General features: G+C 36.8%; 1 protein-coding gene across 2 annotated transcripts in view; it reads right to left on the bottom strand.

Annotated features, from left to right (window-relative positions):
* Nucleotides 1-13,184: 13,184 nt before the first annotated feature.
* jag1a (jagged canonical Notch ligand 1a) overlaps nucleotides 13,185-25,625 on the bottom strand; it is a 30,666-nt gene continuing 18,225 nt past the window's right edge. Inside the window, exons 12-26 of one of the 2 annotated variants that reach the window (XM_079854414.1) lie at nucleotides 24,716-24,889; nucleotides 24,468-24,618; nucleotides 22,880-23,044; nucleotides 22,676-22,789; nucleotides 22,442-22,555; nucleotides 21,093-21,206; nucleotides 20,901-21,017; nucleotides 20,349-20,376; nucleotides 19,430-19,515; nucleotides 19,211-19,324; nucleotides 17,919-18,028; nucleotides 17,596-17,820; nucleotides 17,340-17,471; nucleotides 16,499-16,652; nucleotides 13,185-15,839 (exon numbers count right to left, since the gene is read on the bottom strand). In XM_079854414.1, coding sequence (XP_079710540.1) covers nucleotides 15,286-15,839; nucleotides 16,499-16,652; nucleotides 17,340-17,471; nucleotides 17,596-17,820; nucleotides 17,919-18,028; nucleotides 19,211-19,324; nucleotides 19,430-19,515; nucleotides 20,349-20,376; nucleotides 20,901-21,017; nucleotides 21,093-21,206; nucleotides 22,442-22,555; nucleotides 22,676-22,789; nucleotides 22,880-23,044; nucleotides 24,468-24,618; nucleotides 24,716-24,889 — 2,352 coding nt within the window. In that variant the 3' untranslated portion in view covers nucleotides 13,185-15,285. The remainder of the gene's footprint in view (nucleotides 15,840-16,498; nucleotides 16,653-17,339; nucleotides 17,472-17,595; nucleotides 17,821-17,918; nucleotides 18,029-19,210; nucleotides 19,325-19,429; nucleotides 19,516-20,348; nucleotides 20,377-20,900; nucleotides 21,018-21,092; nucleotides 21,207-22,441; nucleotides 22,556-22,675; nucleotides 22,790-22,879; nucleotides 23,045-24,467; nucleotides 24,619-24,715; nucleotides 24,890-25,625) is intronic. The other variant, XM_079854415.1, reaches the window with a different exon arrangement.

The raw sequence follows: 25,625 nt of genomic DNA, 5'->3' as shown, positions 1-25,625 counted from the left end.
CACTCATTTCGACACCAGGCTTACTCTGTAATTAGCCTGTGTGGTAAACAAGCTATTGTTAAAACAGGCCAACATCTCTGCAGTTCCCATGAGAATTTGCCCTCACATACACTGTAACTCCACAAGTAATCCCCCAAAGAGCATGCCAGGTTCCCCCACAGTGAGCGTGTGTGTGTGTGTGTGTGTGTCAAGACAACCTCTATAGGCCTACTAGATCACTATAAGACGCTAAATAAAGATTAATGAGAGGGAGTGTCTGTCTCAGTTTTGGTTTGTAGTCTTTATTCACGTCTCAGATTCACAGAAACAGACAGTAGTAATAGATCACGACAAAGTCACATCACAGAAAACATGTGTCATACTCATTCCCTGTATTAGGGTGATTGTTTATTTCCATCTCTCCTCAAACAGTTGCCAGTCTTCCCATGCAGTGAGGAGACTAGGAAAGAGAAATGGCAGGTTTTGAAGGAATGACAAAACAGTTTAAACTGGCTAAAAAGCTCAGGGCTATATGGCAGTCATCACATATGCGCACACACACATAGATAGTGTGGGAAACTTTTACAGTGTGTTTACTGGGTGTTACAGTAGCATGCCCAAACTACCCCCCCCCCCCCCCCCATACACACACACAAGCACAAGCACATGGTAATCCTCCAATCAGCACCCATTCTCTGGGCTTGTGCAGACACAGAGGTCTTGTTTACTCCTGCTATTGACAACAATTACATTTTTCAAGTTCATTTTTTTTCACTTTGGAAGCCTCATTTCTGCTACACAAGAAAAAAAAAAGTCTGATTTTGAGGGTTTTGGGTCTTTCAACATCAGACACCTTCTCCCAGGAGACCCGGCCGGGGTTGATCAGGCCCCAGTAACAACAGCCCATGGCTCAGCTCTCTTAAGCCACCTAATGGCTGTTTCTGCAGCTTTATATGGATTTGATGGCTTATATTCTCTTTGCCGCCCCGGTGACCCACAGATAGCTACAGTCTCCACCAGATCCTGTACTTTGCATGTTTCCGCTCGAACGAATGCCTCTTCCATCCGCTCTTCCCAGGACACTGTAAGTTCCAGCATGATTGGCTGTTTTGTGGCCTCAGAGCTAATGATCATGTCTGGCCGGAGTCATGTTATTGCAGCGTGCGGTGTGAACTTCAACCGTTTTCCCAGGTCAACTTTCAACAGAGGCAAGTTAGAGGAGGCCCAACCTTGTTTTAGCATGTACCTGGTGTTTCTCTCCAGCGTTCACAAAATGGATGGACTTTATGGGGGCACAGTGGTTTTTGCTGGTATTTATGGCCTTAGCTATGCTATCAGTAACTGCCCCGAGCACCTGGTAACGGCCTTCCCGCAAGGCAGCCGCTGAGAAGATGTTTCAATGAGCCTTACCCTGGACACAGGGAGCAGGAGGGTGTTTTGCTCTTGCCCCAGACATGGAGGTTTACTTGGTCATACACAGCCTGGACAAGGAACTTGAGATGATGTTTTGTCCAGGTGATCTTGCACTGAGATATGCCTTCCCATTTCATCCATAACCTACTCCTCTTCCAAACCAGATTGGACATTCTGTTGGATCAGGTGAGACAATCTTTGCCCCAAGCCTTTCCAACTTGGACCTTTGGGAAATATCCCAAACCCTCTCAGCCAGTTGCCACATTTCCTACCAATCCCTTCTGCTTTAGCTGGGACTCCTCCACTTCCAAGGCGTTCTCCGCCCTCCATTTCTGCCTGTCCTCACTTCTATACTGGCTGATGACAGCTTTGGGTCTCTCGAATCTTTGTACTGTTGGGCTTCTCTCGTTCATGCCACCATACACTCTTCAGTGAGAGCAGTGAATGGGAGCTGTAGAGCATTACTGGTTCCAGAAAGCTCCAGGGAAAACCCAACACCTATAGGGAGAAATCTGCTGATATTCCTCTCTAGAGATTCAACTGTTGACAATGGGACAGCATAGACCAGCAAAGGCCACAAGACTCATGGCAGAATGCAATCAATCTGGTAGATCCAAGATTAAGCCAATCTTCAAGCTCTTTGTTGGACTTTTGAATAGAAGTATAGTCTTTCAGTGCGAAATCAAAGAGCTTACTCTAAAAATAACCTCTAAATGGGCTAGTGGGATAGAGGCACACGTCATTCCAGATAGCAAGAAGAGGAAATTTATCCGCCACCTTTCCCTTCTTCAGCACCAGTGATCTTGACTTAATGGCTCTGAAACTCATTCTTTCTTAAGTTTCTCAGGGCCTTGTAGAAACCACCTGCTCCCCGGGACAGATGTTGTTGTAATTGTTGCTCTTATTGTAGGCTGTCGTACACCAGATTTTGTCAAGGCACCCCAGCACTACCTCGGCTGACTTGACCACCATGTAGCAAGAGTGGAAAACCCCCACTGATATGGGTATTATTTAAAATGATCTTCCATTCATAATCTTTTTCTAAATATAATATAATAAAAAAAAAAAGCTATTATAATGGTATTATGGATAAACATGCAATAAAACACTGTATACACAGTCAAGTCTTGTGTGTTTGCAAATACATATACATGTGTTGTGGTTAGTCAGCAAGTTTAATTACTTTACCTCCTTTTCATAATGACTACCACTTTTGAGGGACAACAGCCTCCAGGCTACATCTCTATGAAAAAAATGAAGTGTGTGTTTGTGTCTGCCTGGGTGTGTTGTGTGAGTGTAACACCTGGTACTACAGCTTCTCCATTATTACTTCAGGGCAATTTCCTAGATGACAGTCACCACTTATACCCATTAGTGTGAGACCTTTCCCCTCTCTCACCCACTCTTTTCCCTTTTTTCCCTCTCTGTCTCACTCCCAGGAAATTTTAAGAGGAAACGTGCATAATTTTCCTTCACCTACAGTACATGCAAAATAGGAAACACACACACACACAAACACAGACACATACACACACACGTTGGGTTTCCATGCTTTATGGGGATTTTTCATAAACATACTGATTTTTATACAGCACAAACTGTATATTCTATCCTCAAACTATAACCCTACTATCTAAACACAACTCTCACAGAAAACATTCTGCATTTAAAAATAATAAAAAATAATAATAAAAAATAAATGTTTGGGACAAAATTTGAGTGATATTTGAATTAAAAATTTGATCTATATTTTTTGTCTGTTTACAGAATAGCCCAACAACAACCTTGCAAAGAACACCCCAGCAGCAGCCTAGCAACACCCTAGTAACCCCCTAGTACACCACAGCAACAGCACTGCACTAGCAACAGCCCACAGAATACCCCAGCAATAGCCTAGTAACACCTTAGTAACTGCATAGAACACCCCAGCAGCAGCCTAGCAACACCCAAACAACTCCCTAGAACTCTGCAGCAGCAGCCTAGTGATACCATAGCAACAGCCTATCACATCCCAGCAGCAGTCTAGCAATAGCCTAGAATAGTCCAGCAACAACCTAATAACACCCTAAAAACTACCAAAAACAGCACAGCAACACACTAGCAACAGCCTAGAATCACTGTAACACCTCTCGAGAACAGCGCAGCAACAGCCTAGCAATGCACTAGCAACAGCAGCTAACAAAACCCCAGAAACACCCCAGACTACCCCAGCAACAGTCGAGAGATGTCCTAGCAACAGCTTGGAACATATCAGCAACAGCCTAGAATACCCAGGCAACAGCTAGAAACACCATAGCAACTACAACAATGGTTTAATGGTTTAAATTGGTTCGTTTTTAAGCTTTCAGCCTAGGCTCTGTTACCTTTGTTTTGAAGGTTTGTTCCAGAACACTTGAAATGGAACTCAGCACTGACACACCCAATAGTTTTACCTGCTGATGTACAGTATCTAAACCGAGATAACAGTGTGTGTGTGTGTGTGTGTGTGTGTGTGTGTGTGTGTGTGTGTTTGGTGGACACACCTTATTCCAGTAGCTTCTCATATGTGATGTAACAAAGGATGTCCTGATGATGTCATCAAAGGTGGAGGTAATAGGTAGTAATTGTTTGACGGGAATGAATGAATCGTCGTCAATCAAAGATGACTCTCGGGTGTTCTGGGAACTGAACATCACTGCTTGACTAAAACATGATTTATCATCATGTCATTTTTGCATTCTCATTAAAAAACTTGGGCAAAAACTTTTTGCCCTCACAAATACCACAGAAATGAATATATGTGGGGGCTGGTTAAGCATGTATGATAACTGCTGGGGCGAATGAGTGTGTGTGTGTGTGTGTGTGTGTGTGTGTGTGTGTGTGTGTGTGTGTGTGTGTGTGTGTGTGTGTGTGTGTGTGTGTGTGTGTGTGTGTGTGTGTGTGTGTGTGTGTGTGTGTGTGTGTGTGTGTGTGTGTGTGTGTGTGTGTGTGTGTGTGTGTGTGTGTTCTGAAGTGTTTGGCGGTACATCTGTGAATCTGGACTTTCGTCCACTTTGTTTTTGAACTTCAGAGGGCCTGAACAGGTCAGACTTTTAGTTTTACTTGTGCCTGACCTACATTCCTCGTGCACTGCAATAGCATGCGGTTTGTCAACAGTTTGCACTGTAGGGTGATAAAATACACACAAACAGCCCAGTGGTGAGTCCACAGAGAGAGCTGGACTCTCAGCACCACATACTCCATCTAAAACACTGCAACAGGATCAGCTCTTACACACTTAAAGTTTTGTGAAAATTATCAAAAATGCTGGCGGTGACTGGCAACTTTTTTAAAACACACTGGCGGGGAAAGAGTTAATAATGTTCTCAAAATATTATTTATACTTCGTTCACGAGTGTTTTTCTGAATTTAGTTGGACGTTCATCTAATGTATTCTATTTGAATGTTACTAACTTCTTGTTTCAGAGTGTTCAGATAACATTAAAAAAATATTCCCATAATTTATGCAAAATTATAAAATGGAACGTTCTCTTGATGTTTTAGCAATAGCCTTCTTTTTAAATCAAATCTTTTAAAGAAGCAAGTTTAAAGAAATCAAAGAAGCTTTCATAACTTTGTAGGAAGGTTAGATAAACTTATTTTTGTTAGCTGAGTCTATTACTTTAAAACAATAACAGAGGTTATATTTTCTGACAACAAGCCAGAACATCTCATGCAATTTTGCTTCTCAAGTAAATTTATCTTCTCTCATGGATGTTTAAATATTTACACTGGTAAAATAAGACGAAAATATTGATTAAATAATATTCTTGAACAAACCTCACAAACTTGCATTTAGATATATGCCTGCATACAACCAAGAACCAATGCATAGAATCTACATTTGTAGATTGTACAATAATCTGTCGATAATCTTTTTTCGAATTATCTGTTACACTCAGATGTAAGGACGGAACGATCTTTTGCTATTTCCTTTTCTCTGCGATTCTTTAAGGAAAGAAACCAAGCACCGTGTACATGCTATTACTTAGCAATGACATGGAAACCACCTAGCAACCACCCAGAACATCCTAAAAACAACCCAGAACAGCATAGAAATAACCTAATAACCACCGAGAAGACACTAGCAACAATTTACCAACCACCCGAAGAAGACCCAGTTGCATAGAAATCATCTAGAACAGTGTAAAACCTAGAAATGCCTTGGTTATGTCAAATATTAAATGTCATTAGACTATACAACAAGTAGAAACATACATATATGTTCCTATATCTAACTTGTGGTGAAGTAATGTATTTTGTTCATTATGTGTGAATTTAACCTACTCAAAAACATGGTAACCTCTGTGTCAACGAGCCACTTGTGAAGTGTTTAAGTAGCCCTGTGTAGCTCTACGTCGAGGATATGATACTGTGGGAAATATCTACAACATCAGAGAAGCAAATCAGACTGTTATCACGCTGAAGAATAACACAGCAGTTACGCCTTGCAGATAAGCTAATCGCTAACGGCGAGGCCCTGAAATCTAGACTGTCTTACACCGGCCGTCTGTTTGATCACACTCTTCCTGACTCCGAAACCAAAGATCCAGCTTTTGTTTTCGGCTCAGATAAAAGAGACCTTAAAAACCATGACACAGACACGTTCTAGATAAAGGCCAGACTCTCTCTCGGCTGCAAGGCTGTATGTTGTTTTTATGACCTCTCTTAAACACTCTCATGTTTCAGAGTGATTAAAGGAACTAAAGAGGAAACGGGAGTGTGTCAGTGTGTTGTGTGTGTGTGTGTGTGTGTGTGTGTGTGATCAGTTCATGGAAGAATGTGTGGTTTTGTGACTCTGTATCATTATTAGCATATGCTATTAGCATTAAAAGCCTGATGTTTATGTTAGCATGTTGCTAAGCTAACAATACATGCATATAAAACTTGGAATTTTAATAGACTCTTTAGGTATTAAAGTAACTGTATTTATAATTGGCATTTCTCCCTATTTCTTCACCATTTTAAATGGGGGTTTTCACTGATCTCATGCTATTAGCATGAAAGCATGTGATTTCTATTTTGACTTCACAAGATGTTAAGTTATGTGTACACAGGTCTAATGTAGTCTGGTCCTCATTGCAGGTTTTTCTGACCGAAATGTAAAGTGACAAATAATAATAATAATTTGACCATTTAGCTTGAAACTGAATATTCAGCACTGACAAAATGTAAGATGAACCAGGTGGTTGGAGGGGTGGGGCTGAAAAAGAGTGATTTGTGGCATGTAAATCTTTTTATTTATTTATTTATTGGTTGAGTTTATAGGCTATATAGTGGAGCGGCTAAGTGCTTATGGTTGGCAGAATCGTTCAGTTTATGATACAAACGTGAAAATTGGCATGAGCAGTCTCCATGGGTCACTTGACAAGAAAATTGTCCGAGCCACTTGAAATTTCAAGATGGCGGCCATTTTTCAAGATGGCCGACACCTTAGTGGAGCAGTTAAGTGATATAGTGGTTTATTTGGTGATACAAGCATGAAAATTGCCATGAGCCTAATTGCTCCACTAAGGTGGTGGCCATCTTGAAATTTCAAGTAGCTGTGGGTGGCTTATTGTCTAGTGACCATCAGAGACTGCTCATGCCAATTTTCATGCTTGTATCACCAAATAAACCACTATATCACTTAACTGCTCCACTAAGGTGTCGGCCATCTTGAAAAATGAAAAATCTTGAAATTTCAAGTGGCTCGGACAATTTTCTTGTCAAGTGACCCATGGAGACGGCACATGCCAATTTTCACGCTTGTATCATAAACTGAACGATTATATCACTTAGCCGCTCCACTAATATAGATTATATAGATAAGTGAAATTAGTTTTGAAATTAGTTTTGAAATTAGCCATTGAAATTAGTCTTAAATGTAAATAAAACAAAGTATATTATTTTTACACGCAGCCGTTCTATGTCCACTGTCCCGCCTATTCTGACTATTGAAGACTTACATATAGAAAGAGTACCAACTTATAAATATTTAGGAATATGGCTTGATGAGAAGTTAGCCTTTGATGTTCATATTAATTACTTGGTGAAAAGGCTTAAACCAAGATTGGGTTTTCTTTTTCGGGAAAAAAAATGTTTTTCCTTTACAGCTAGAAAGAGAATTATACAGAGTACTTTGTTACCTATTTTAGATTATGGTGATATTGTTTATATGCACGCTTCTACATATTTATTGAAAAGACTGGATGGTGTTTATCATGCTGCATTGCGTTTTATAACCAATTCTTGTTCACGTACTCATCATTGTTTGTTGTACAACTATTTGGGTTGGTCCTCTTTATTTCAAAGGAGGAAATCACATATGTTAGTATTTATTGTAAAGACATTGATGGGTATGCTTCCAAATTACATCACTAGTCTTCTATGTTTATGTAGAAAGAACTATAGCACCAGATCATCTAATGGGATTAAATTAGTAGTACCTAGGGTACATTCAGAGCATGGAAAATCATCTTTCGCTTACTATGCCCCATGGCTGTGGAATGAATTTCAAGCTATTGTTCCACTAGAAACAATTCCTCCTTTGAATATATTTAAAAATTTACTGCAGTCTAAAATGAATGAATCATGTTGCTGTTTTACTTAATTTATTGATTTATGATGAATGTTGTACTTTGACTGTCTAGAATGTTTTATATGTGTCATATGTTTGTAAATGTGTGACTTGTAGTATGGCCATCTTGGCCAGGACTCCCTGGAGGAAGAGATTTCTTTAATCTCAATGGGACCTTCCTGGAAAAATAAAGGATAATAAATAAATAAATAAATAAATAAATAAATAAGTGTTTTCTATATTTATGTATGTTTTGTTTTTTGATGAAAGATTATTAAGATATTTTTTCTTCTTTGGAACCACATGCATTGCTGAATCATGCACAATAAAACCATGGACCAGTGTTGCCAAGTCTGTGGTTTTCCCGCAGAATTTGCCTTCTTTTATACTGTTTTTTTTCTTTCATTTTTTTATTTTTATTAAACAATATCAATTTACAAACTCAAGTAGGGAACAACAATGGGCATATGAAATTAGACACCAATAACATGTATTTACTTTGAAACTGTTGCTGCGGGTTGCTTTTTTAGTGCACGGGTTCAGCGAACGTGGGGCGTGATTGGGCTTGTTTTGGCTGCGATTGGGCGGTTTTGGCTGGTTTTGTTATGCAAACCTGGTAACCCTGCCAGGGACATGCATTAAGAAAGTAAATGGAGTCAATTATGATTTCCTATTTCACTCTGTTAATAGCCTGTGAAACAACATCATGTGCTTGCAAATCACTATACAGTCAGTGGCAAACTGCCTCTGTTAGTCTGTAAATAAACTATTTGTCAATGCAACTGCAGTTTAAATTGCTGACTAAAGCATGAGGGGCGACTGCTGTCCTTTCTCCTTCCCTTATTTTATTTTGCACATTCTTCGGCCAACTTTCAAAGAAAGTTGACATCATCATCTGAGGACACATAAGTTCCCACGCAGTCTCTGTTTCGCTGTCTCACACACACACACACACATTTGTAGGCTGAGTCATGATACGGACCTAATTATTGACTCTGCTCCGGGTGTGGCTGCGCTGGGAAAGTGTTTCTGCAGGAATAGGTCTCCGTCTTCTCAGGGTGCGTGAATCTGTGCACTGTGTGAACTGAGTTGTCTGTCGAGAGACCTGTGTTGGTTAGCGTTTAGGACAATGCGTGAGTGTATATGGCGTATGAAATTCATACAATGGTTCTGCTCCAAAAGCACGTACTGCCTAGCAAGAACTCATACCAGTAGAGCACTTCACAGGAAACTGTCTTAACTCACAGTTGATTTCAAAATAGTTTGTTTGCTAGCATGTTGCTAAGCTAACAACGCCACAAAAAATAGACAATTGGTCTATTTCTTTTGATACTTTAGGTATTAGGTATTTATAATTTGACAGTTCTTCCGCTTTTTCCACCATCTTGAATTAATGGATGTTTTCACCTACCACATTGCAATGCATTATGGGTTTGCTTTCTCTATGAAGGCCTCACAATTTGGCCAAAACGAGGCATTATTATTCGGCATACCCAGCTAACATCGGTAGCCTATAGTTCTCAAAACTTTGGCTAATGTTCTAGAAAGGTTCTTTCAAAGTTATGAACAAACATTCTTACAGGAACGTTAATAGAATGTTCGCTCAGAGTTTTAGTCTTTGACGATTATCTCACAGCATTAGCACCAAACATTATTTATACATCGTTTATGGAACTTTTTTTTCTGAAATGTTTTAGTTCGAAATGTTCAGGCAACACTCCATTTTATCATTTTGCATTCATCATGGGAATGTTTGAATGTTCCCTGAATGTTCTAAAACAAGCAATAACATTTAAAGTCCCCCTGTGGTGAAAATCAAGATTTTAATGTTGTTTATATGTCTATATGGTGTTTTTAATATGCTTTAAAACCATGTGTAAATTCATAAGTCGACACCATTGCTGAGTATTTCCTCCTTAAAACTGCAGTGAACCAAAGACAGTCTCAAAAACACGGTTTGAAATCTCGCTGGTGTTTCTGACGTCACACACTAACCTATCAGGTCAACGTGTGATCGTCAACGAGTGCATTCGGAGATCGACTACTTTTGACTGACAAAATTTCAGCCACTGGAAACACTAACTGATAAAGTGAGTCGTACAAAACCTTTCTTTTTAATAAACTCTGTGTACACAAACAATGTTCTCAATGCTCGAGTTCATGTGTAGAGCCCCTGGTGATACTTTGAGCAAAGTTTCATGTTGTGGCGAGCCTCCTTAGTGTTTTAAAAATAGCGATTTTGATGCTATCATAGTAGTGCCCCAAGAACTCCCATTCAAAAGGCAATTTGACCTAAAATGAAAATACGGTCAAAATTAAAAGTGGCGTTTCCATTCTAATTATGCTTTTAAACGAAAGTTTGACTCAGGTAGATTAACAAAAAGAGCCTATAGGTTCAATTTTGGCGAGAGTTACCCTTTAAAACACTACTTGTGTAGGCATCTCACTAGGTTTTGGAACAGAGCTAATGGTTTTCTGGCTAAAATTGAGTGCAAGTGTCTCTTAGCAATAAATGCTTTGTACTTTCCAACCTTCTGCTCTGGAATAACTCTCCTAACAGTACAAACACACACACACAGATCAGTTTCTAATACGCTTTTATAGAACAAATGACGATAAAACTCCTTCTGGAAGCTCATGTTTCATCACCTCAGCCCTGGCAGTGTTGCTCTAAAGCGGACACTGAGTCCATTTACCGTGACAAATTTGTTAACATGATGGAGCCATTAGTGTTGGAGATTGAGGCCAAGTCAAGTTTCAGAGAGACTTTCCTTCAGCCTGACCCAGTTCTTAGGCTTTGAAGTCGGCGAAATGGTCATATTTTCTGTTCTGATGACCAGGAAACGAAGGGTCAGTTAGATTAATAGTCAGAATCTGTTTATGGATTTGTCTACGTCTTCAGACAACTGTGGGACTTTCACAGAAGGCATTTGTTCTGACTGCTTCTGCTTGCTATACATCTGTTAAAATGAAAAAATGAGTGGCCACTGAAAGCATTTGGATTGTCAATTGCATTCAAAACGTCAAACCAAGTGTCATGTGTGCTCAAATGCTGAACCGCTTTTCAAAAAAAATATTTAAGCAACTTATGTATGCTAAATGACCATGTGAAATCGCTTGACGGGCGCAGTTGTTTCCCGCGTTGACATTTCCTTTAGGAACAATAGGACATTTCTAAGAGCTCATCCCATTTTAATAGTCACCATCCTTTATTTTACTTCATAACTGCACATGATTTGCTACTTGTTATTGCTAGTCAGACATATTAGTGGGAGGGGCATGTTTATTCCAGAGAGTATTTGATTGGACAAAAATTTGTACTTCAAGATGAGTCATCAATATATTGGGTCTGCATTATAAATTAGTATCTGTTTTTTCACATTAGATTTTAAATATGCATATGGGCTAAAAGTGAATTTTGTTAATTTGTCAACATGGGGTCTTTAAAACCTTTATGTTTTAAAAGTGTGATTGTGCTTTTTTTTATATAAATACATTGTGGTTTGATATTTTTGTTATCTAATGCAATGCCATGTATATATTTTTAAATTGTCTTAGATGTCCAAATACTTTCTCAATGTGTCATTTCAGTGACATGATTAATGATCAGTGCATGTCAGTCACTTTAGCTCCAGAAAAACAGTTTTGCACATGTTCATTGCTTCAGTGAATCAGGCCTGTTGAGAAAGGGTCATCGCGCGGTTTCCAAAGAAAAGCTGATTGAAGCTGAAAAGCTAGAAGAAGACGTTCTTTGTGCGATGCCTTTGCAAACACGTTAGGCAAACGCATCTCATGCCGTCTATTTTAGTGTGCATCTTCAGCTTTCCCACGACAGCAGAGAGAGATAGTGTGAAGGCCTTTCATAACCTGTCTCACATGGTCGGCCGCCCGCCGCGCTCAGCTGAACGTCTAGCCACACACAATGTGGACCCTGTTGGGACGGTTACGGCTGTGTCCACCGTGTCAGACCTGCAATTCAGAACCTGGGTTACATTAAATCAAGCATAAATAAGGAAACATTTATAATATTCTTAGAACTAGACAGGAGATCATACGCCGTTTGATACATAAGCTCCATTTGATAGTATGCACTCAAAACATTCAATTCCATACAGATTTGTGTTGTCAAATCGGTTAAACGTGATTAATCATATCTAACATACAAGTCTGTAAATATGTGTCTATATAGCATATAATGCTGTCAAATTGATTAATCAATTCTGATATAAAAGTTTGTAAATCACTTAATCATGTTTAATTGCATCTAACATAAAAGTTTGTAAATATATGTATGTATATGTATATACACACAAACACACACACATATATATATATATATATATATATATATTAGGGCTGTCAAAAGATTAATCGCATCCAAAATAAAAGTTTGTTTTTAATAATATATGTGTGTGTACTGTGTATAATTAAATTTGTATATATAAATACACACACATGCATGTATATATTTAAGAAAAATGTGTTATTTATATATATAAAAAAAATATTTATATATAATATAAACTATATAAATATATATACAGTATATGTATGCAAATATTTCTTAAATATATACATGCATGTGTGTGTATTTATATATACAAAATAATTATACACAGTGCACACACATATATTATGTAAACACAAACTTTTATTTTGGATGCGATTAATCTTTTGACAGCCCTAATATATATATATATATATATATATATATATATATATATATATGCAAACTTATATGTTAGGTGCGATTAATCGATTAACATACTTTTATGTAAGATGCGATTAATCGATTTGACAGTACTAATATAGATTTATGGTGTATATCAGCATTTGAAGAGTCCTACACATTTTTATGAATGAATTTGCATGATCTTACATGTTAGTGAATACTGGATAAGGATTTTTCATCATTCAATGAATCATTCAGACCATTTTGTGAACTCATTCAACTGATTCATTTAAATGAACTGACTCAAAGAATGATTCACTCACGAATCAGACCTCACTATGCAAGTTTCACGCAACACAAGACACATATTTATCCAATGCAATATTTTACAGTATAAAATGTATTTTTATGGCATAATGGACAGTTTAGGATTAGTATTTACACCATAGAGTTTCCTTTAAATTATTATACAGATTATTTGATGCTTTTTGACACACAAACCAAAACTCGTTGTTGGATTGTTTTCAAAAAAGGAAGATCAAATTCTTAAATTCAAAACATTCAAGTGAAATTTTATTTGATTTAAGGATCCAAATGTCAACAACTGAATGAAAATCGAAATAAATGCTTTGACAAACCCCAGGATGATTTGTTTTCATGGCTCTGCTTTTTCATAGAAGAATTTCATAGACAAACACAAGAAATAAACAATCAAAGGAACAAACTCAACAAATGAACTAGACAACATGGCAGTAGTAACACAGATTGCAAGTGGGACCGAAGCAGAAAAGCCCCACAGTCAATGAATAAAAATGGTCTACTAAAATGATTTTGATTTCATGTTTGTCTCGCTTATCACATTCAGTTCTGTTTTCTTCATATTTCACATTACATTGCACTTCTAATACTGTTCGTTCCCTTTAGACGTTTTGGTTCAAGTTCATTTGAATACTGTGGTTAACCAGAAAACACTAGACAAGCATTGTTTGATATCCTGGGCTGCCAAATTCATTTAACACAGTTATGAGCAGAAAATATGCTAAAAATGTTCAGGAATGGTTTTAAAGTCATAACATCTAGAAAAGTGTATCTGCATCAACACTAGATGGAAAACCCATCTAGCCCTACGTCTCAGGACAGTACAAACACAAGCCATGCACGTTTTCTTAACATTGCACATTGTATTCTGGATTTAGACACAAATAAACAAGCTATTCTTCAAAAAATAAACTATTATTTTGGCATTTCAGAAACAAGAGACAATATTTTCCATCCAAAAATACAAAGATCGGACACATTATCAAACCTAAACCATGTATATAAATAAAAACAAACGATAGGCTCTCGATTATTAAGTTAATAAATCAAATATACACAATGATTAATTAGAAAATATGTACAAAGTCATCTATACAACATCTAAATTGACAGTGGATTTTATATAGACAGCAACTTCTAAGCATGACTGTACACATGTAAAAAAAAAAAAAAAAAAACAAGAGCAGAATAAATAAAAATGAACTGCTGGAAAGAGCGGGGAAATAAAATCCAGTCAAGAACCCAATAAATGGGAGTTAAATACAATCTTCAAGCACATGATGCACCAGTAATCATTGATTCACAAGCTATTTCCGGTGCATTAAGTTCTAAAACCGAATACATGTGCCGTTCAGTTCAACAGCTGGGTGATGCTCACGAAACCCTCATGGAACATTTCCATGGCTAATTTCATCCCAAAGTCATTAGAAAGTAAAAAGACACTATATTTTATATGCTTAGCGCTATAAAGTTTAAGCACATTACCCTGTAATTCTCATTTCCGCAATGCAAAAAACAGCATTACCGTAATGTAATGTTTGAAAAAACAAAATAACGGTATATTTATTTTTATTGTAGAATTTATTGTACGACACCGAAACGTTTTAGACGTTCATTTACACGACAGCGCCGTTTTGGGGGCCTGAAAACTTTTGAAAACGGGTTTCAAGGTGCATGTTTTTGAAAACGATAACCGTTATCGTCTCAGTGTAAACTACAAAAACACGAATTTGTGAAATTTGCGTAGAACGCGTTCAGTCTATAGGCGCGTAGTGTTTCTTTACAAAGTGGCATCGCCATCTACTGGCCTGACATGAATAATACAGCGTATTTAATTGTTTTTGTGGTACGTGAAACTTTTCCATTTTTAGTACATCGTTGTGAATGAATGCTGATTTGCATAAAAAATCCTAGTATTACAGTATTTTGTTACTGTATAAAACGAAATTACGAAAAAATAAGATTACAATAATGAGAATTTAGGAGACAAATGTGCTTAATTGTCATTAAAATAATCTAATAATGTCTATGAGTTCTAGGGTGAAATGTGACCTGGACATGTTTTTTTTGTGAGATCCGTAGCAGATTTTGGCCAATTACATTCACGTTCAGGTTTTGTCTTCGAGGCTATAAGTTCTGCACAGGCTAATGTCTTCAGGCCCTACAGACACTGACTGACGCACATTAACAGAAAACGGACCAGCCTGTGGTCCCACTGCAGCGCAACGTCTGAACAAATACTGTCCGGACTTGTCGTCACAGTCAACAATAAGCTTTTTGATTCATTGGCTATTCTTTGACCTTTTCGAGACGTCGTCAGTGATTGTTATACGATAAACTCCATTTTGTGCAAGCTGTGTGTCGTGTCCGGATCTCTCTGCTGTGAATCCGGAGCTCTGTGCTGCGACTCCAGGTCTCTGTTGTCGCGTTTGTTAGTCCAGTGCGGGGTTTTAGCGTCCGTGTCGTTGGAGCTGAGCCTGTCGTCTCGGTCCACCAGCATGTAGGCCGGCTGACGTGGAAAGCGTGTCTTCTGCAACCGCGTGTTGGAGTCGTCCTGCGTCAGTCTGGTGGACTCGGAGAAATGCGTCCTGATTTTGGCGTTGACGGTGTTCTTGTCGTCACAGTGGAGCTCTTTTCCTGGCAGGCTGCCGTTAGACGCGTTCTTCTCGATGTGGTTCTTGATCTGGTTGAGCTGCTCACGAGCGTTGTTCACCGTGTTTTCTTCCGCGGTTCCTGTGGAGAACGGGGTGGCGGGGTTGATCGCGGTGGGGCTGGAGCTTTGTTTGCGTCGATGGCGCACACACCACAGGAACACCGACGCCAGGGCCAAAACCCAGATCGCCGTCACAATGGAAACCAGCAGTGGCACCAAGTAGTCTACTGAACGAGAACCAATGGATTAATTAAAACAAGCTGGCAAAATATGACATCCATTCATTGTGTGCAAAGCATCACAAAGCATTTTACTCCATTTATTCGTTATTAAATTAAAATCTTAATATTTCATGTAATTCAACACTGTATATACACTCACTATCATCTAAAGATTTGGAGTTGGCAAGATTTTTTGCTCACCAAAGCTGCATTCATTGGACCAAAAAAATACAGTAATATTGTAAAATAATATTACAATTTAAAATAACTATTTTCTATTTTAATACATTTTAATATGTAATTTATTCCTGTGATGCAAAGCTGAATTTTCAGCATCATTACTCCAGTCTTCAGTGTCACATGATCCTTCAGAAATCATTCTAATATGATGATTTGATGCTCAAGAAACATTCATTTAATGTGGAAAACTACTATTTAAATGTTTTGTAACATTACAAATGTCCCTTTTGATCAATTTAATGCATCCTTGCTGAATAAAGGTATTACTTCTTTAAACTCCCTCACCCAAAGTTTTGAACGATACTTTGTATCTCAATATTTATGTATTTGCTCTGAAATAATAATTTCATTTCTTATCAGAGGATCCGTGGTTTTGACCAACGGCTACTTTCAGTGAGGTTTAAGAAGTTCCTGCCGTGTCTCACCGTTGGGGTTTTGCGGTTGCCTGCGCTGCACGCGGACCTCAGCGATGGAGCCGATGATGGTGCTGTTCGCGCTGTGTTTGCTCACCAGATCGATGATGCTGTCTGTGATCTCTTTAACAGGAACTCTGCCGTGAATGCCATCCTCAGTCACATGCTGGAAAACACAATATTTCCTTTAAAAAACAATTCTGACCTAGCTAGATTTAGTTAACTGTACGCCCGTTGTACATGGCAACTGTATGTATACACAAGGCTTGACATTAACACCTGCCAAATGCACGTGGATTTCAGCAGTGGCGTGTAATGTAGTACAGGGCTTGAATTTCGGTGTGGGATTGCGCGTATTTGCGCATAATTTTACTCATTACCCAAAGTGAGGCACATAAAGTCGCCTCTCAGGACTAAATTGAGTTATTTTCCATTGCTTATTGTGTTTAAACAGTCAAATACACACAAAAAGTCAAAATGCAGATCTTAGCGAGTATTGTTTTAAGTGAATGTAAACAGTTGAGAAAGAAAACGCATGTGTAACAGTATAATGGATGCGTGCGTCAGGTCTTAAAGTGACAGCAGCCTAATATTCCTGCTGCCAAATTATGAGATCATGTTAAAAATATCTATATGGCAGCTTTTCCACATGTTATCGATCCAGTGAAAATGTTGAGTGGCTAGAAACTTTGTAAAAACACTAGCCATAGTGGCCGGTGAGCAAACAAGTTACTATCAAGCCCTGTAATTCAATGATTTTTCAAGTCGTTCTTTATAACTATAAGGATATTACAGCATTTTATAGAAACTGCAGCAATTTCTAGCCAATTAAATACTGCGTTTGATCACTTACGATGGCCACATGGATCTCATTATTGGCGGCAGAAGAGAGTTCACAGGTCATAGAGATGGAAAACTCAGTCGAAACATTCTTGGTCACATAGAGATGTCTCAGCTCACGACACACCTGCTCCACCGTCACTCCCTGAGAGCCGAAAGACATACACTCATTAAAGACATCATATAATAAGAACACGTTTTAATATGCATGTATATTAGTAAGTAAATGCAACCCTATCACCAAACTTGGACAGTCTCAGTGGCCTCACCTGTGGCATGGTGTCCTTGTTGAAGGTGAAGGTGACGTTGGCGCAGTCGCTCTCGGGGTGACAGCGCGCGCGTACGGCCGGCCGGTGAGCAGACATGCACTCGCCCTGAGACGAGCAGGGCTTCACGAAACACTGCTCGTCTCGCAGCGACACACACAGCTGACCCAGCGGACAGTCGCCTCGCCCGGAGCCGAGCATACGGCAGGGTTTAGGGCCACACCACAGCTGACCACAAGAGGAAGGAAGCGCAAGTATTGTAAGAGAGCACATTCAGAAACGATAACGCATCGATATTAACGTCTGTCAACCGCTACAACACTTACCTTAGTACAGGTCACGATCCCCTTGTGACAGTAACAGGTGTTGCAGTCTTCGGCCCACTTCGCTCCGTCTACAGCAATCCGACCTCCAGACACACACGGACGTCCCGTGACTAAGAGAAAAGACAAGCCACTTTAAAAATCATGTGATATTTACACTTTTTATTCTTTAAATGGGGACACTTTTGGCTATTTGAAATCTTGAAAAATGAATCTTTTTCAAATTATGATTAATTTACGTTGAAACATTTTTCACACATCCCATAATCCACCTTCAATTTGTGATGGTAATGATGTTTATGTTATCTGAGAAATAAATAAGCCTTGATCTTGCTAATACAAGAAGTAAGCTAGTACTCAGAAAAATTACAAAGAAATGGATTGATTCTAAATTAAAATTACTATTAAAATACTAAAATTATTGAATTATTTAAATATAATTAAAATTAAAATACTAAGGGTTTCGGTAATGACACCTAACAAACCTATTCTGAGATCATGATTAAAAATAACACTACAATATATTAACACAATAGTCACAGTACAATGTTTAAAAGGTAATATTTTATAGTACAATTATTATTATTTTTAAATAAAATACTAAGGGTTTCGGTAATGACACCTAACAAACCTATTCTGAAATCATGATTAAAATGAAAAAAATTAACCATCATCCCCCCACAATAATATTAACACAATAGTCAGTATTATAATATATCCTTTAAATCTAGAACAAAATTAATTAAGTAATATTAAAACACTAAGGGTTTCGTTAACAACATCTAACAAACCTACTCTTAGATCATGACTAAAAATAATAATATTAAAACAATAGTCACAGTAAAAAGTGTAAAAGTCATTATAATATATCTTTTGAATCTCTAATGAAAAACGTATTCAAATTAAAATATTAATGGTTTCATTAATGACACCTAAGTATTCTGAGATCATGATTAAACTAACACAATAATATTAACATGATATTCAGTCAAAATTTTAAAAGTATAATAATATCAGATCTATGCTGAGATCATGATTTAAAAAAGAAAAAGTTTAAAAGATATTATAATATATCCTTTAAATCAAGACCAAAAAAAAAAAAAAAAAAAGGTTACATTTAACTGATTCCCTAGGGGACAGAAAAGTTCCTCTAATAAATGCATGAGGTGTCAATTCTAATGTCTGTAGCACAAAGGTTTAAGTGATTTGAAGAACCTCAAACTCTGTATAAGCAATAGCAACCATGACTAATAATACTGATGTTAATTAAACAGCATGAATGATGGGAGTTGTACCTTCCTGACACCTGGACCCGGTCCTGCCGGGGGGACACAGGCAGCGGTAGCCGTTAATCTCGTCCACACACGTGGAGCCGAACGCACAGGGAGACGACTGGCACTCATTGATGTCTGTGGGGCGAGACGCACGTTTAGATTACTGTAAAATCACCATCTTATGTGTCCATATGACTATATATATTGTATTCATTAGAGAAAGCATCATTAATCACTCACTGATGCGACAGTCCGGCCCTGCGAATCCACTGGCACACTCACAGCGGTACCAGTTATCACCGTCCACACACGTACCGCTGTTATAACTGCACAAAGATCAGACACGTGATCAGATATGGGGTCAAAGTTCAACAGGACACATGCTACAAGTTTGGACGTCAAATACGTGGTGATGTGCATTTTTGTCAGAATACATTTTTTAAGTTGTAATGATTACATTTATATTTATATTTAGTTCAGTTATTATTATTAATTTATAATAAATATTTATTCTATTAATTTCTATTAATGTAAACATTTATTTTATTAATTGGATGCTTTGTGTATAAAATTTGTAGCATTTTCTGGTAAAATCCCAATTTTTCATTAACAATACACAAAATGTGTATATACTAAATTGTACAGTTAATGCTCACAATAAAAAACTTAGTTTCCACCATTTTTCTTTAATTCAAACTTAATTAAATTCAGAAAGTAAAAATATATGTGGGTAAATATTACTGTTGATCAAAATGTATTGTGTATATTATTAGTGCTGTCAAATCAATTAATCATATATATACATACATACATACATACATACATACATATGTACACACACACACATATATTATATAAACAAACTTTTATGTTAGATGCGATTAATCGCGATTAATCGATTTGACAGCACTAATTTATATTTTATTGTTATACATAGTTATAATTTTTTTTTTTATATAATTTTTAAAGATTAAATTAAGTTAAACTAAATTCAATTAGATTAAGTTGAATTAAGTTAAATTAAATTAAATTAAATTAAATTAAATTAAATTAAATTAAATTAAATTAAATTAAATTAAATTAAATTAAATTAACAAAATTGCAACAAAATTGCAACAAAACAGCAACAAAATTGCAATGTTGACAGAATTAAGCTTACCATGGTTGTGGGTTGCAATCGTTGGAATCTGTAAAACGAAACATCAAACATTTTTATTATTATACATTGAATGCAGATATAAAAAATATTTAAAAAAAAAGCAATATTGTTACCGTAGTTACATGCTAGCTCATAATCCCACCTGAACAATCATTCATCAAAGTTACGTCTGCTAATGATATTTGAGCTGAAACTACTAAACGGGCACAGACAGAATCTATGGACTACTTAGGGCATTTTCTGTGTTTGTTATGGAAAACCCGGAGTTCTGCAGTGCGGATTCGTGAAATGATGACGCGTGTCATTTTTCTACATTTACATAATTGCTTCTATCCCAGTGTAATATACAGACACAAGTCATTCGTAGATAAGGTCAGTGGTTATTCTGGGACGAGGCGCAGAAATGACACACTTCAGCTTTAAGGAACTATCCGATTAGTATATAGTTTGGAAGAGAACCTTAAGCAGCAGTAGGTGAGAGTTGGAAACAGGAGGTAGACAGGAGTCAAGACAGGAAGTAGTAAGGAAGTGGAACAGGAAGTTTTGCCGTACTCTGGCTGCAGGTGAGCCCTTCCCAGCCTTCTTTGCAGACACAGGTGAAGCTGTCACCTGTCACGACACACGTGGCTCCGTTCTCACAGGGGTTCGGCAGGCAGCTGCTGTTCTTTGCTGTAGACGATGACAAACGTTCGTTATAACGGATGGATTCACAGAAATGCTCCTTCAGGACATTAGCAGCCTTACCTATATTACAGGTAGCGCCTTCCCATCCAGGAGCACACATGCACTTGAACGAGTCGCCTTCGTCTGAACACGTGCCACCGTTGTTACAAGTAGCCTCGTCACACTGGCTCTCGCCTACAGACGAGAAGAAAGCAGCTGTCAGACAAACGGACGGCGTTCAGAGAAACCTACGATATATATGTGATGATTTTGCTTCGCATTTCAAATTAAGCAATATCATGAATATCACGATTTATTACAGACTAGTTCTGCGATACTTTCATGTCTCGCAACTATGAGAATGTAAGATAAAAGTGTCTCTGATTTAAACTTCATTAGCAAAAATAACAGAGGCAGAAAGCGTGATTCATTTCTATGAATGAGATCAAACTGTTCATTTAAATGAATTGATTTAAACTCGAATTCAATTATTTGTTTGCATCATCACTCAAATAAATGTCTCTTTGCATGCTGTTTCATACGTGTAAATGGTTTGGCAAAACTATATGTACATTATGTAGATTTCGTTATTATTATTTTGCAAAAGTATAGTTATTATATATATATATATATATATATATATATATATATATATATATATATATAATATTTTGTATGTATTACTTGTAAATTAAACTGTTATATAAAATAATCTAAATATTGTTATTTAAATTAAAAAGAATAAATATCATTATTAAAGGTTAAATTCAATAAAAAAATTATTAAAATAAAAAATCTATTCTTAAAGATTGAATAAAATGAAAAGTTTAAATATCACTATTTTTTGTGGAAAAAAAACAGGGTTATTTTAGCTAACTAAAACTAAAATCATTAAAAAACAATAAAAAATTTAAAAAAATAACTTTTCGTAACTTAAAAAATATATATTGTTAGCTGAAATAGAATAAATTATAAAAAACAAACTGATTTTATTTCAGCTATTAGCCAAGGCAACAGTTTTCATTTCATTTAGTTTAACTTGATGTGCTAAAATAAATAAAAATGAATAAAAACTATATATAGACTTTTTTTTTTTAAAGTAAAATGACAAAAACACAACGAAATTACTAATACTTAAACTAAAATTAAAATAACAGAAAATACAAAAATAAAAACTAAAAAAAAAAAAAAAGCATCTCAATGATACTAAAATCACACTGAAAAAAACATGATAGGTTTTTTAGCTATTTATTTTATTTTATTTTATTTATTTATTTATTTATTTTTTAGGTATTTTAGTTCTTAAAATAAACATTTTTAATTTACCTGACAACAAAATCTCTCTTTTTATTTTATTGTTGTATATAATTTTGCTAGTTAAATGATCTAGCCCAAAGTCAACGGTATGCAAATGAGGAGGTGTGGCTTACGTGAATGACAGGTCTTTCCCTTCCAGCCGTTTTCGCACTCGCAGTAAAAGTCATTGACCAGATCCCGGCACACTCCTCGGTCCCGACAGGGGTTCAAGCTGCAGTCGTCAATGTCTGGTTTGGAAACAAACACTGTTTTAGTGCCAAATATGCTTAAATGTTTTACGATTGCATTACAAATTCCAAATAACTGAACTCCATTTCAAGAGACACTAAAGAGAGAGATGCACTCACTGGTCTCACAGTTGGGTCCCTCCCATCCATCAGCACAGATACACTGGTAAGTGTTGATTTTATCAATGCAAGTGCCACCATTGCGGCAGGGACTACTTTCACAGTCATTGATGTCTGAGAGTAAAGAGTGAGACACGTGATGTTAAAAAGATTGTATGTTCTATGACTTTAAAGAACACAAATGGCGCTGAACACGGCACTTACTCTCGTGGCAGTACGTTCCTGTGAATCCCTCCTGACACTCGCAGCTGAAATGCCCACCGGCGTGGCTTCGACAGCGCCCGTGAGGACCACACACACTGGAGGAGAGGAGGCGCGTGCCGCCCGGAGTGCTGTTAGACGCCACGGCAACCGTGCAGCTGTCAATCACTGGGGGGAAATATGGACAGAGTTATCAAGAGTCCTTTTGGGACAAACTAGACTAGATGTATGAATGGACGACTACAAATGTCTAGTCTAGTTGGTTGGTGCAGGTTCTAGGCGACATCAAAATGGTCAACCAGAACAAAATCCGGTCCAATGACTAGCGGACCAGATGATCGACAATTTAGACCAGCTAAAATCCAAATGAAACCATCAGAAACTGTTTTTGGTATATTAATCAGCAAGTAATCTCAGCAGAGTAAACAGTATACTAATTTAAAAAAAAAATTTTTACATTATTATTATTTGCAGTAGTAGTATCATTATTATTTCATACTGATTAAGATGATAATAAATAATAATTGGAGACATTAAAAACAATTATTATTTTTGTTATTATACTTATTATCTTCAGTAAGAATAGTAATATTGTTGACAGTAATTATTTGAATGGTCTTGGAATTTTTACTTGTTTTACAGTAAAATACTAATTATTATTATTATAAATTCTTAATTGTTGATATTATTAATTAATAATATAATTTAATAATTATTAATAAGTATTTTGCTATTTAGTCTCGTTTTAGATTAAAAAAAAAAAAATCTAAACAAGATCAATTCATTTCAAAAGCAATTTGTGCAATTTGAAATATTTTATAACTACAAAAATTACAAAACTAGAAACTTAGAAAGCTAGAAATGTGACTTTTCCAGGCCTGGAAAATCACATTTAATTTTTATTTGGACCGTGGGAACCCTGTCTACTTCAAAATATCTCTTTCACACTGACAAATATGATGAAAGCATTTAGCGGCATGCTAAGAATTAGCAAAGTCGTCATGTAGTCTGACTAGCGGGGGGTTTTCCGCTCTCTGTAAGCTCACTTCGGGTTAGCATACGCATCGTGTAACGCTATTTTAGCTGCTACCATGGTGAAACGGGCCGGGGGACCAATAGACGAGAGTTAGCAACCGCCAACGCTACAGCGTACACAATGGCACGGCATCAAACGCAGCGAGGCCTTGAGATGGGGATAGTCTTACGGCCGCGTGGACTAAAAAAGACTCCACTTCTATTTCCAGCGCCCATTAAAACCCCAGTATGCGCCCAACCAGATAATCTTACAACCCCACACATGAGAGCCGAGATCTGGAGTCTGAGAGCGCCGATTAGCACTCAATAAAGCTGGAGACACCAGGACTCCTAGAGTACACTATCATTGACAATAAACCAACTATCTCAGGTTTACGAGTCTAGACTCTACGGTTTTCCAACTCTCACTTGATAGTTCCTTAAAGCGGAAGTGTGTAATTTCTGCACCTCATCCCAAAATAAACAGGTTTCCTTATCTACAAATGACCATTAAATGATATGGCCGTCTCAGCATCAGTGATATGTCGATATACATGGACATCTTCTGGTAACCTACCTTGACATGGTGTGATGAGGCAGTGGTCTTTGAGTTGGGAGCAGTTTTTGCCTTCGTAATCTTCTGGACATTTACAGTAGTAATCCGAGGCCAAACTAAAACACTGCGCTCCGTTCTGACACGGGCCGCTCTCACAGTAGTCTATGTCCAGCTGGAGACAAAATCACAGACAACACAGACTCTTAAGTCAATGACCAGATGTGGTTAAGACATAAGAAGGTGTTCTGGCATGAGTGTGTTTTGCTCACCTGACACGTGACACCTGAGAAACCAGGTGGACACAAGCACTGGAATCCGTTAGCAGCGTCCTGGCAGCGCCCGCCGTTGAGACAGGGTCGACTAGCGCACTCGTCCACGTCCCGCTCACAGTGTTCCCCTGCAAAGCCTGGAGCGCACAGACACCGATATCCACTGACCAGATCCTGAGGGACAGAGACACGGACACATTAGGACTGCTTAATAACAATAATAATGCATTTTAAAATTGAATAATGATTTTTAATATTATTAATCATAATATTGATGATGTTGACAATTTGATGATTTAAATACTTTCTTAATTATTACTTGTTATACAGTAAAATAATAATAATTAGTAAAATTGAACAATAACAAACTTATTTTTTATATACAGATTAAAATAATTATTGTCAACATTAATAACAATATTATAATGATGTTGACAATTATTATTAATAATATTACTTATTTATATACAGTATTTTCTTAATATAATTACCTGTTACGGTAAAATAATAATAATTTGTAAAATAATAATCATAATTATTACTATTCATCATCATCATATTAATAATAACATTGACAATATATTATTAATATTATTTAATAATTATTTATGTATTTTCTTCATATTGTTATACAGTAAAAGAATAGTAATAATCATTGATAATATTATTATTATCTAACAATTATTTATATATTTTCTAAATTCTTACCCGTTACAGTAAAATAATAATAATTTGTAAAAATTATTATTATTATTTAATACATATTAAGACGATAAATAATAATTATTGTCAACATTAATAACAATGATGATGTTGGCAATAATGTATATAATATTTTAATAATTATTATTATATATTAATAACAAAAGTATTAGTATTTCATACAGATTAAGATGACGAATAATAATTA

Source organism: Squalius cephalus, assembly GCF_949319135.1.
Source record: "Squalius cephalus genome assembly, chromosome: 2".
Lineage (NCBI taxonomy): Eukaryota > Metazoa > Chordata > Actinopteri > Cypriniformes > Leuciscidae > Squalius > Squalius cephalus.
Note: the sequence above shows the minus strand (reverse complement) of the source record. Positions and strands in the feature narration are given on the sequence as shown.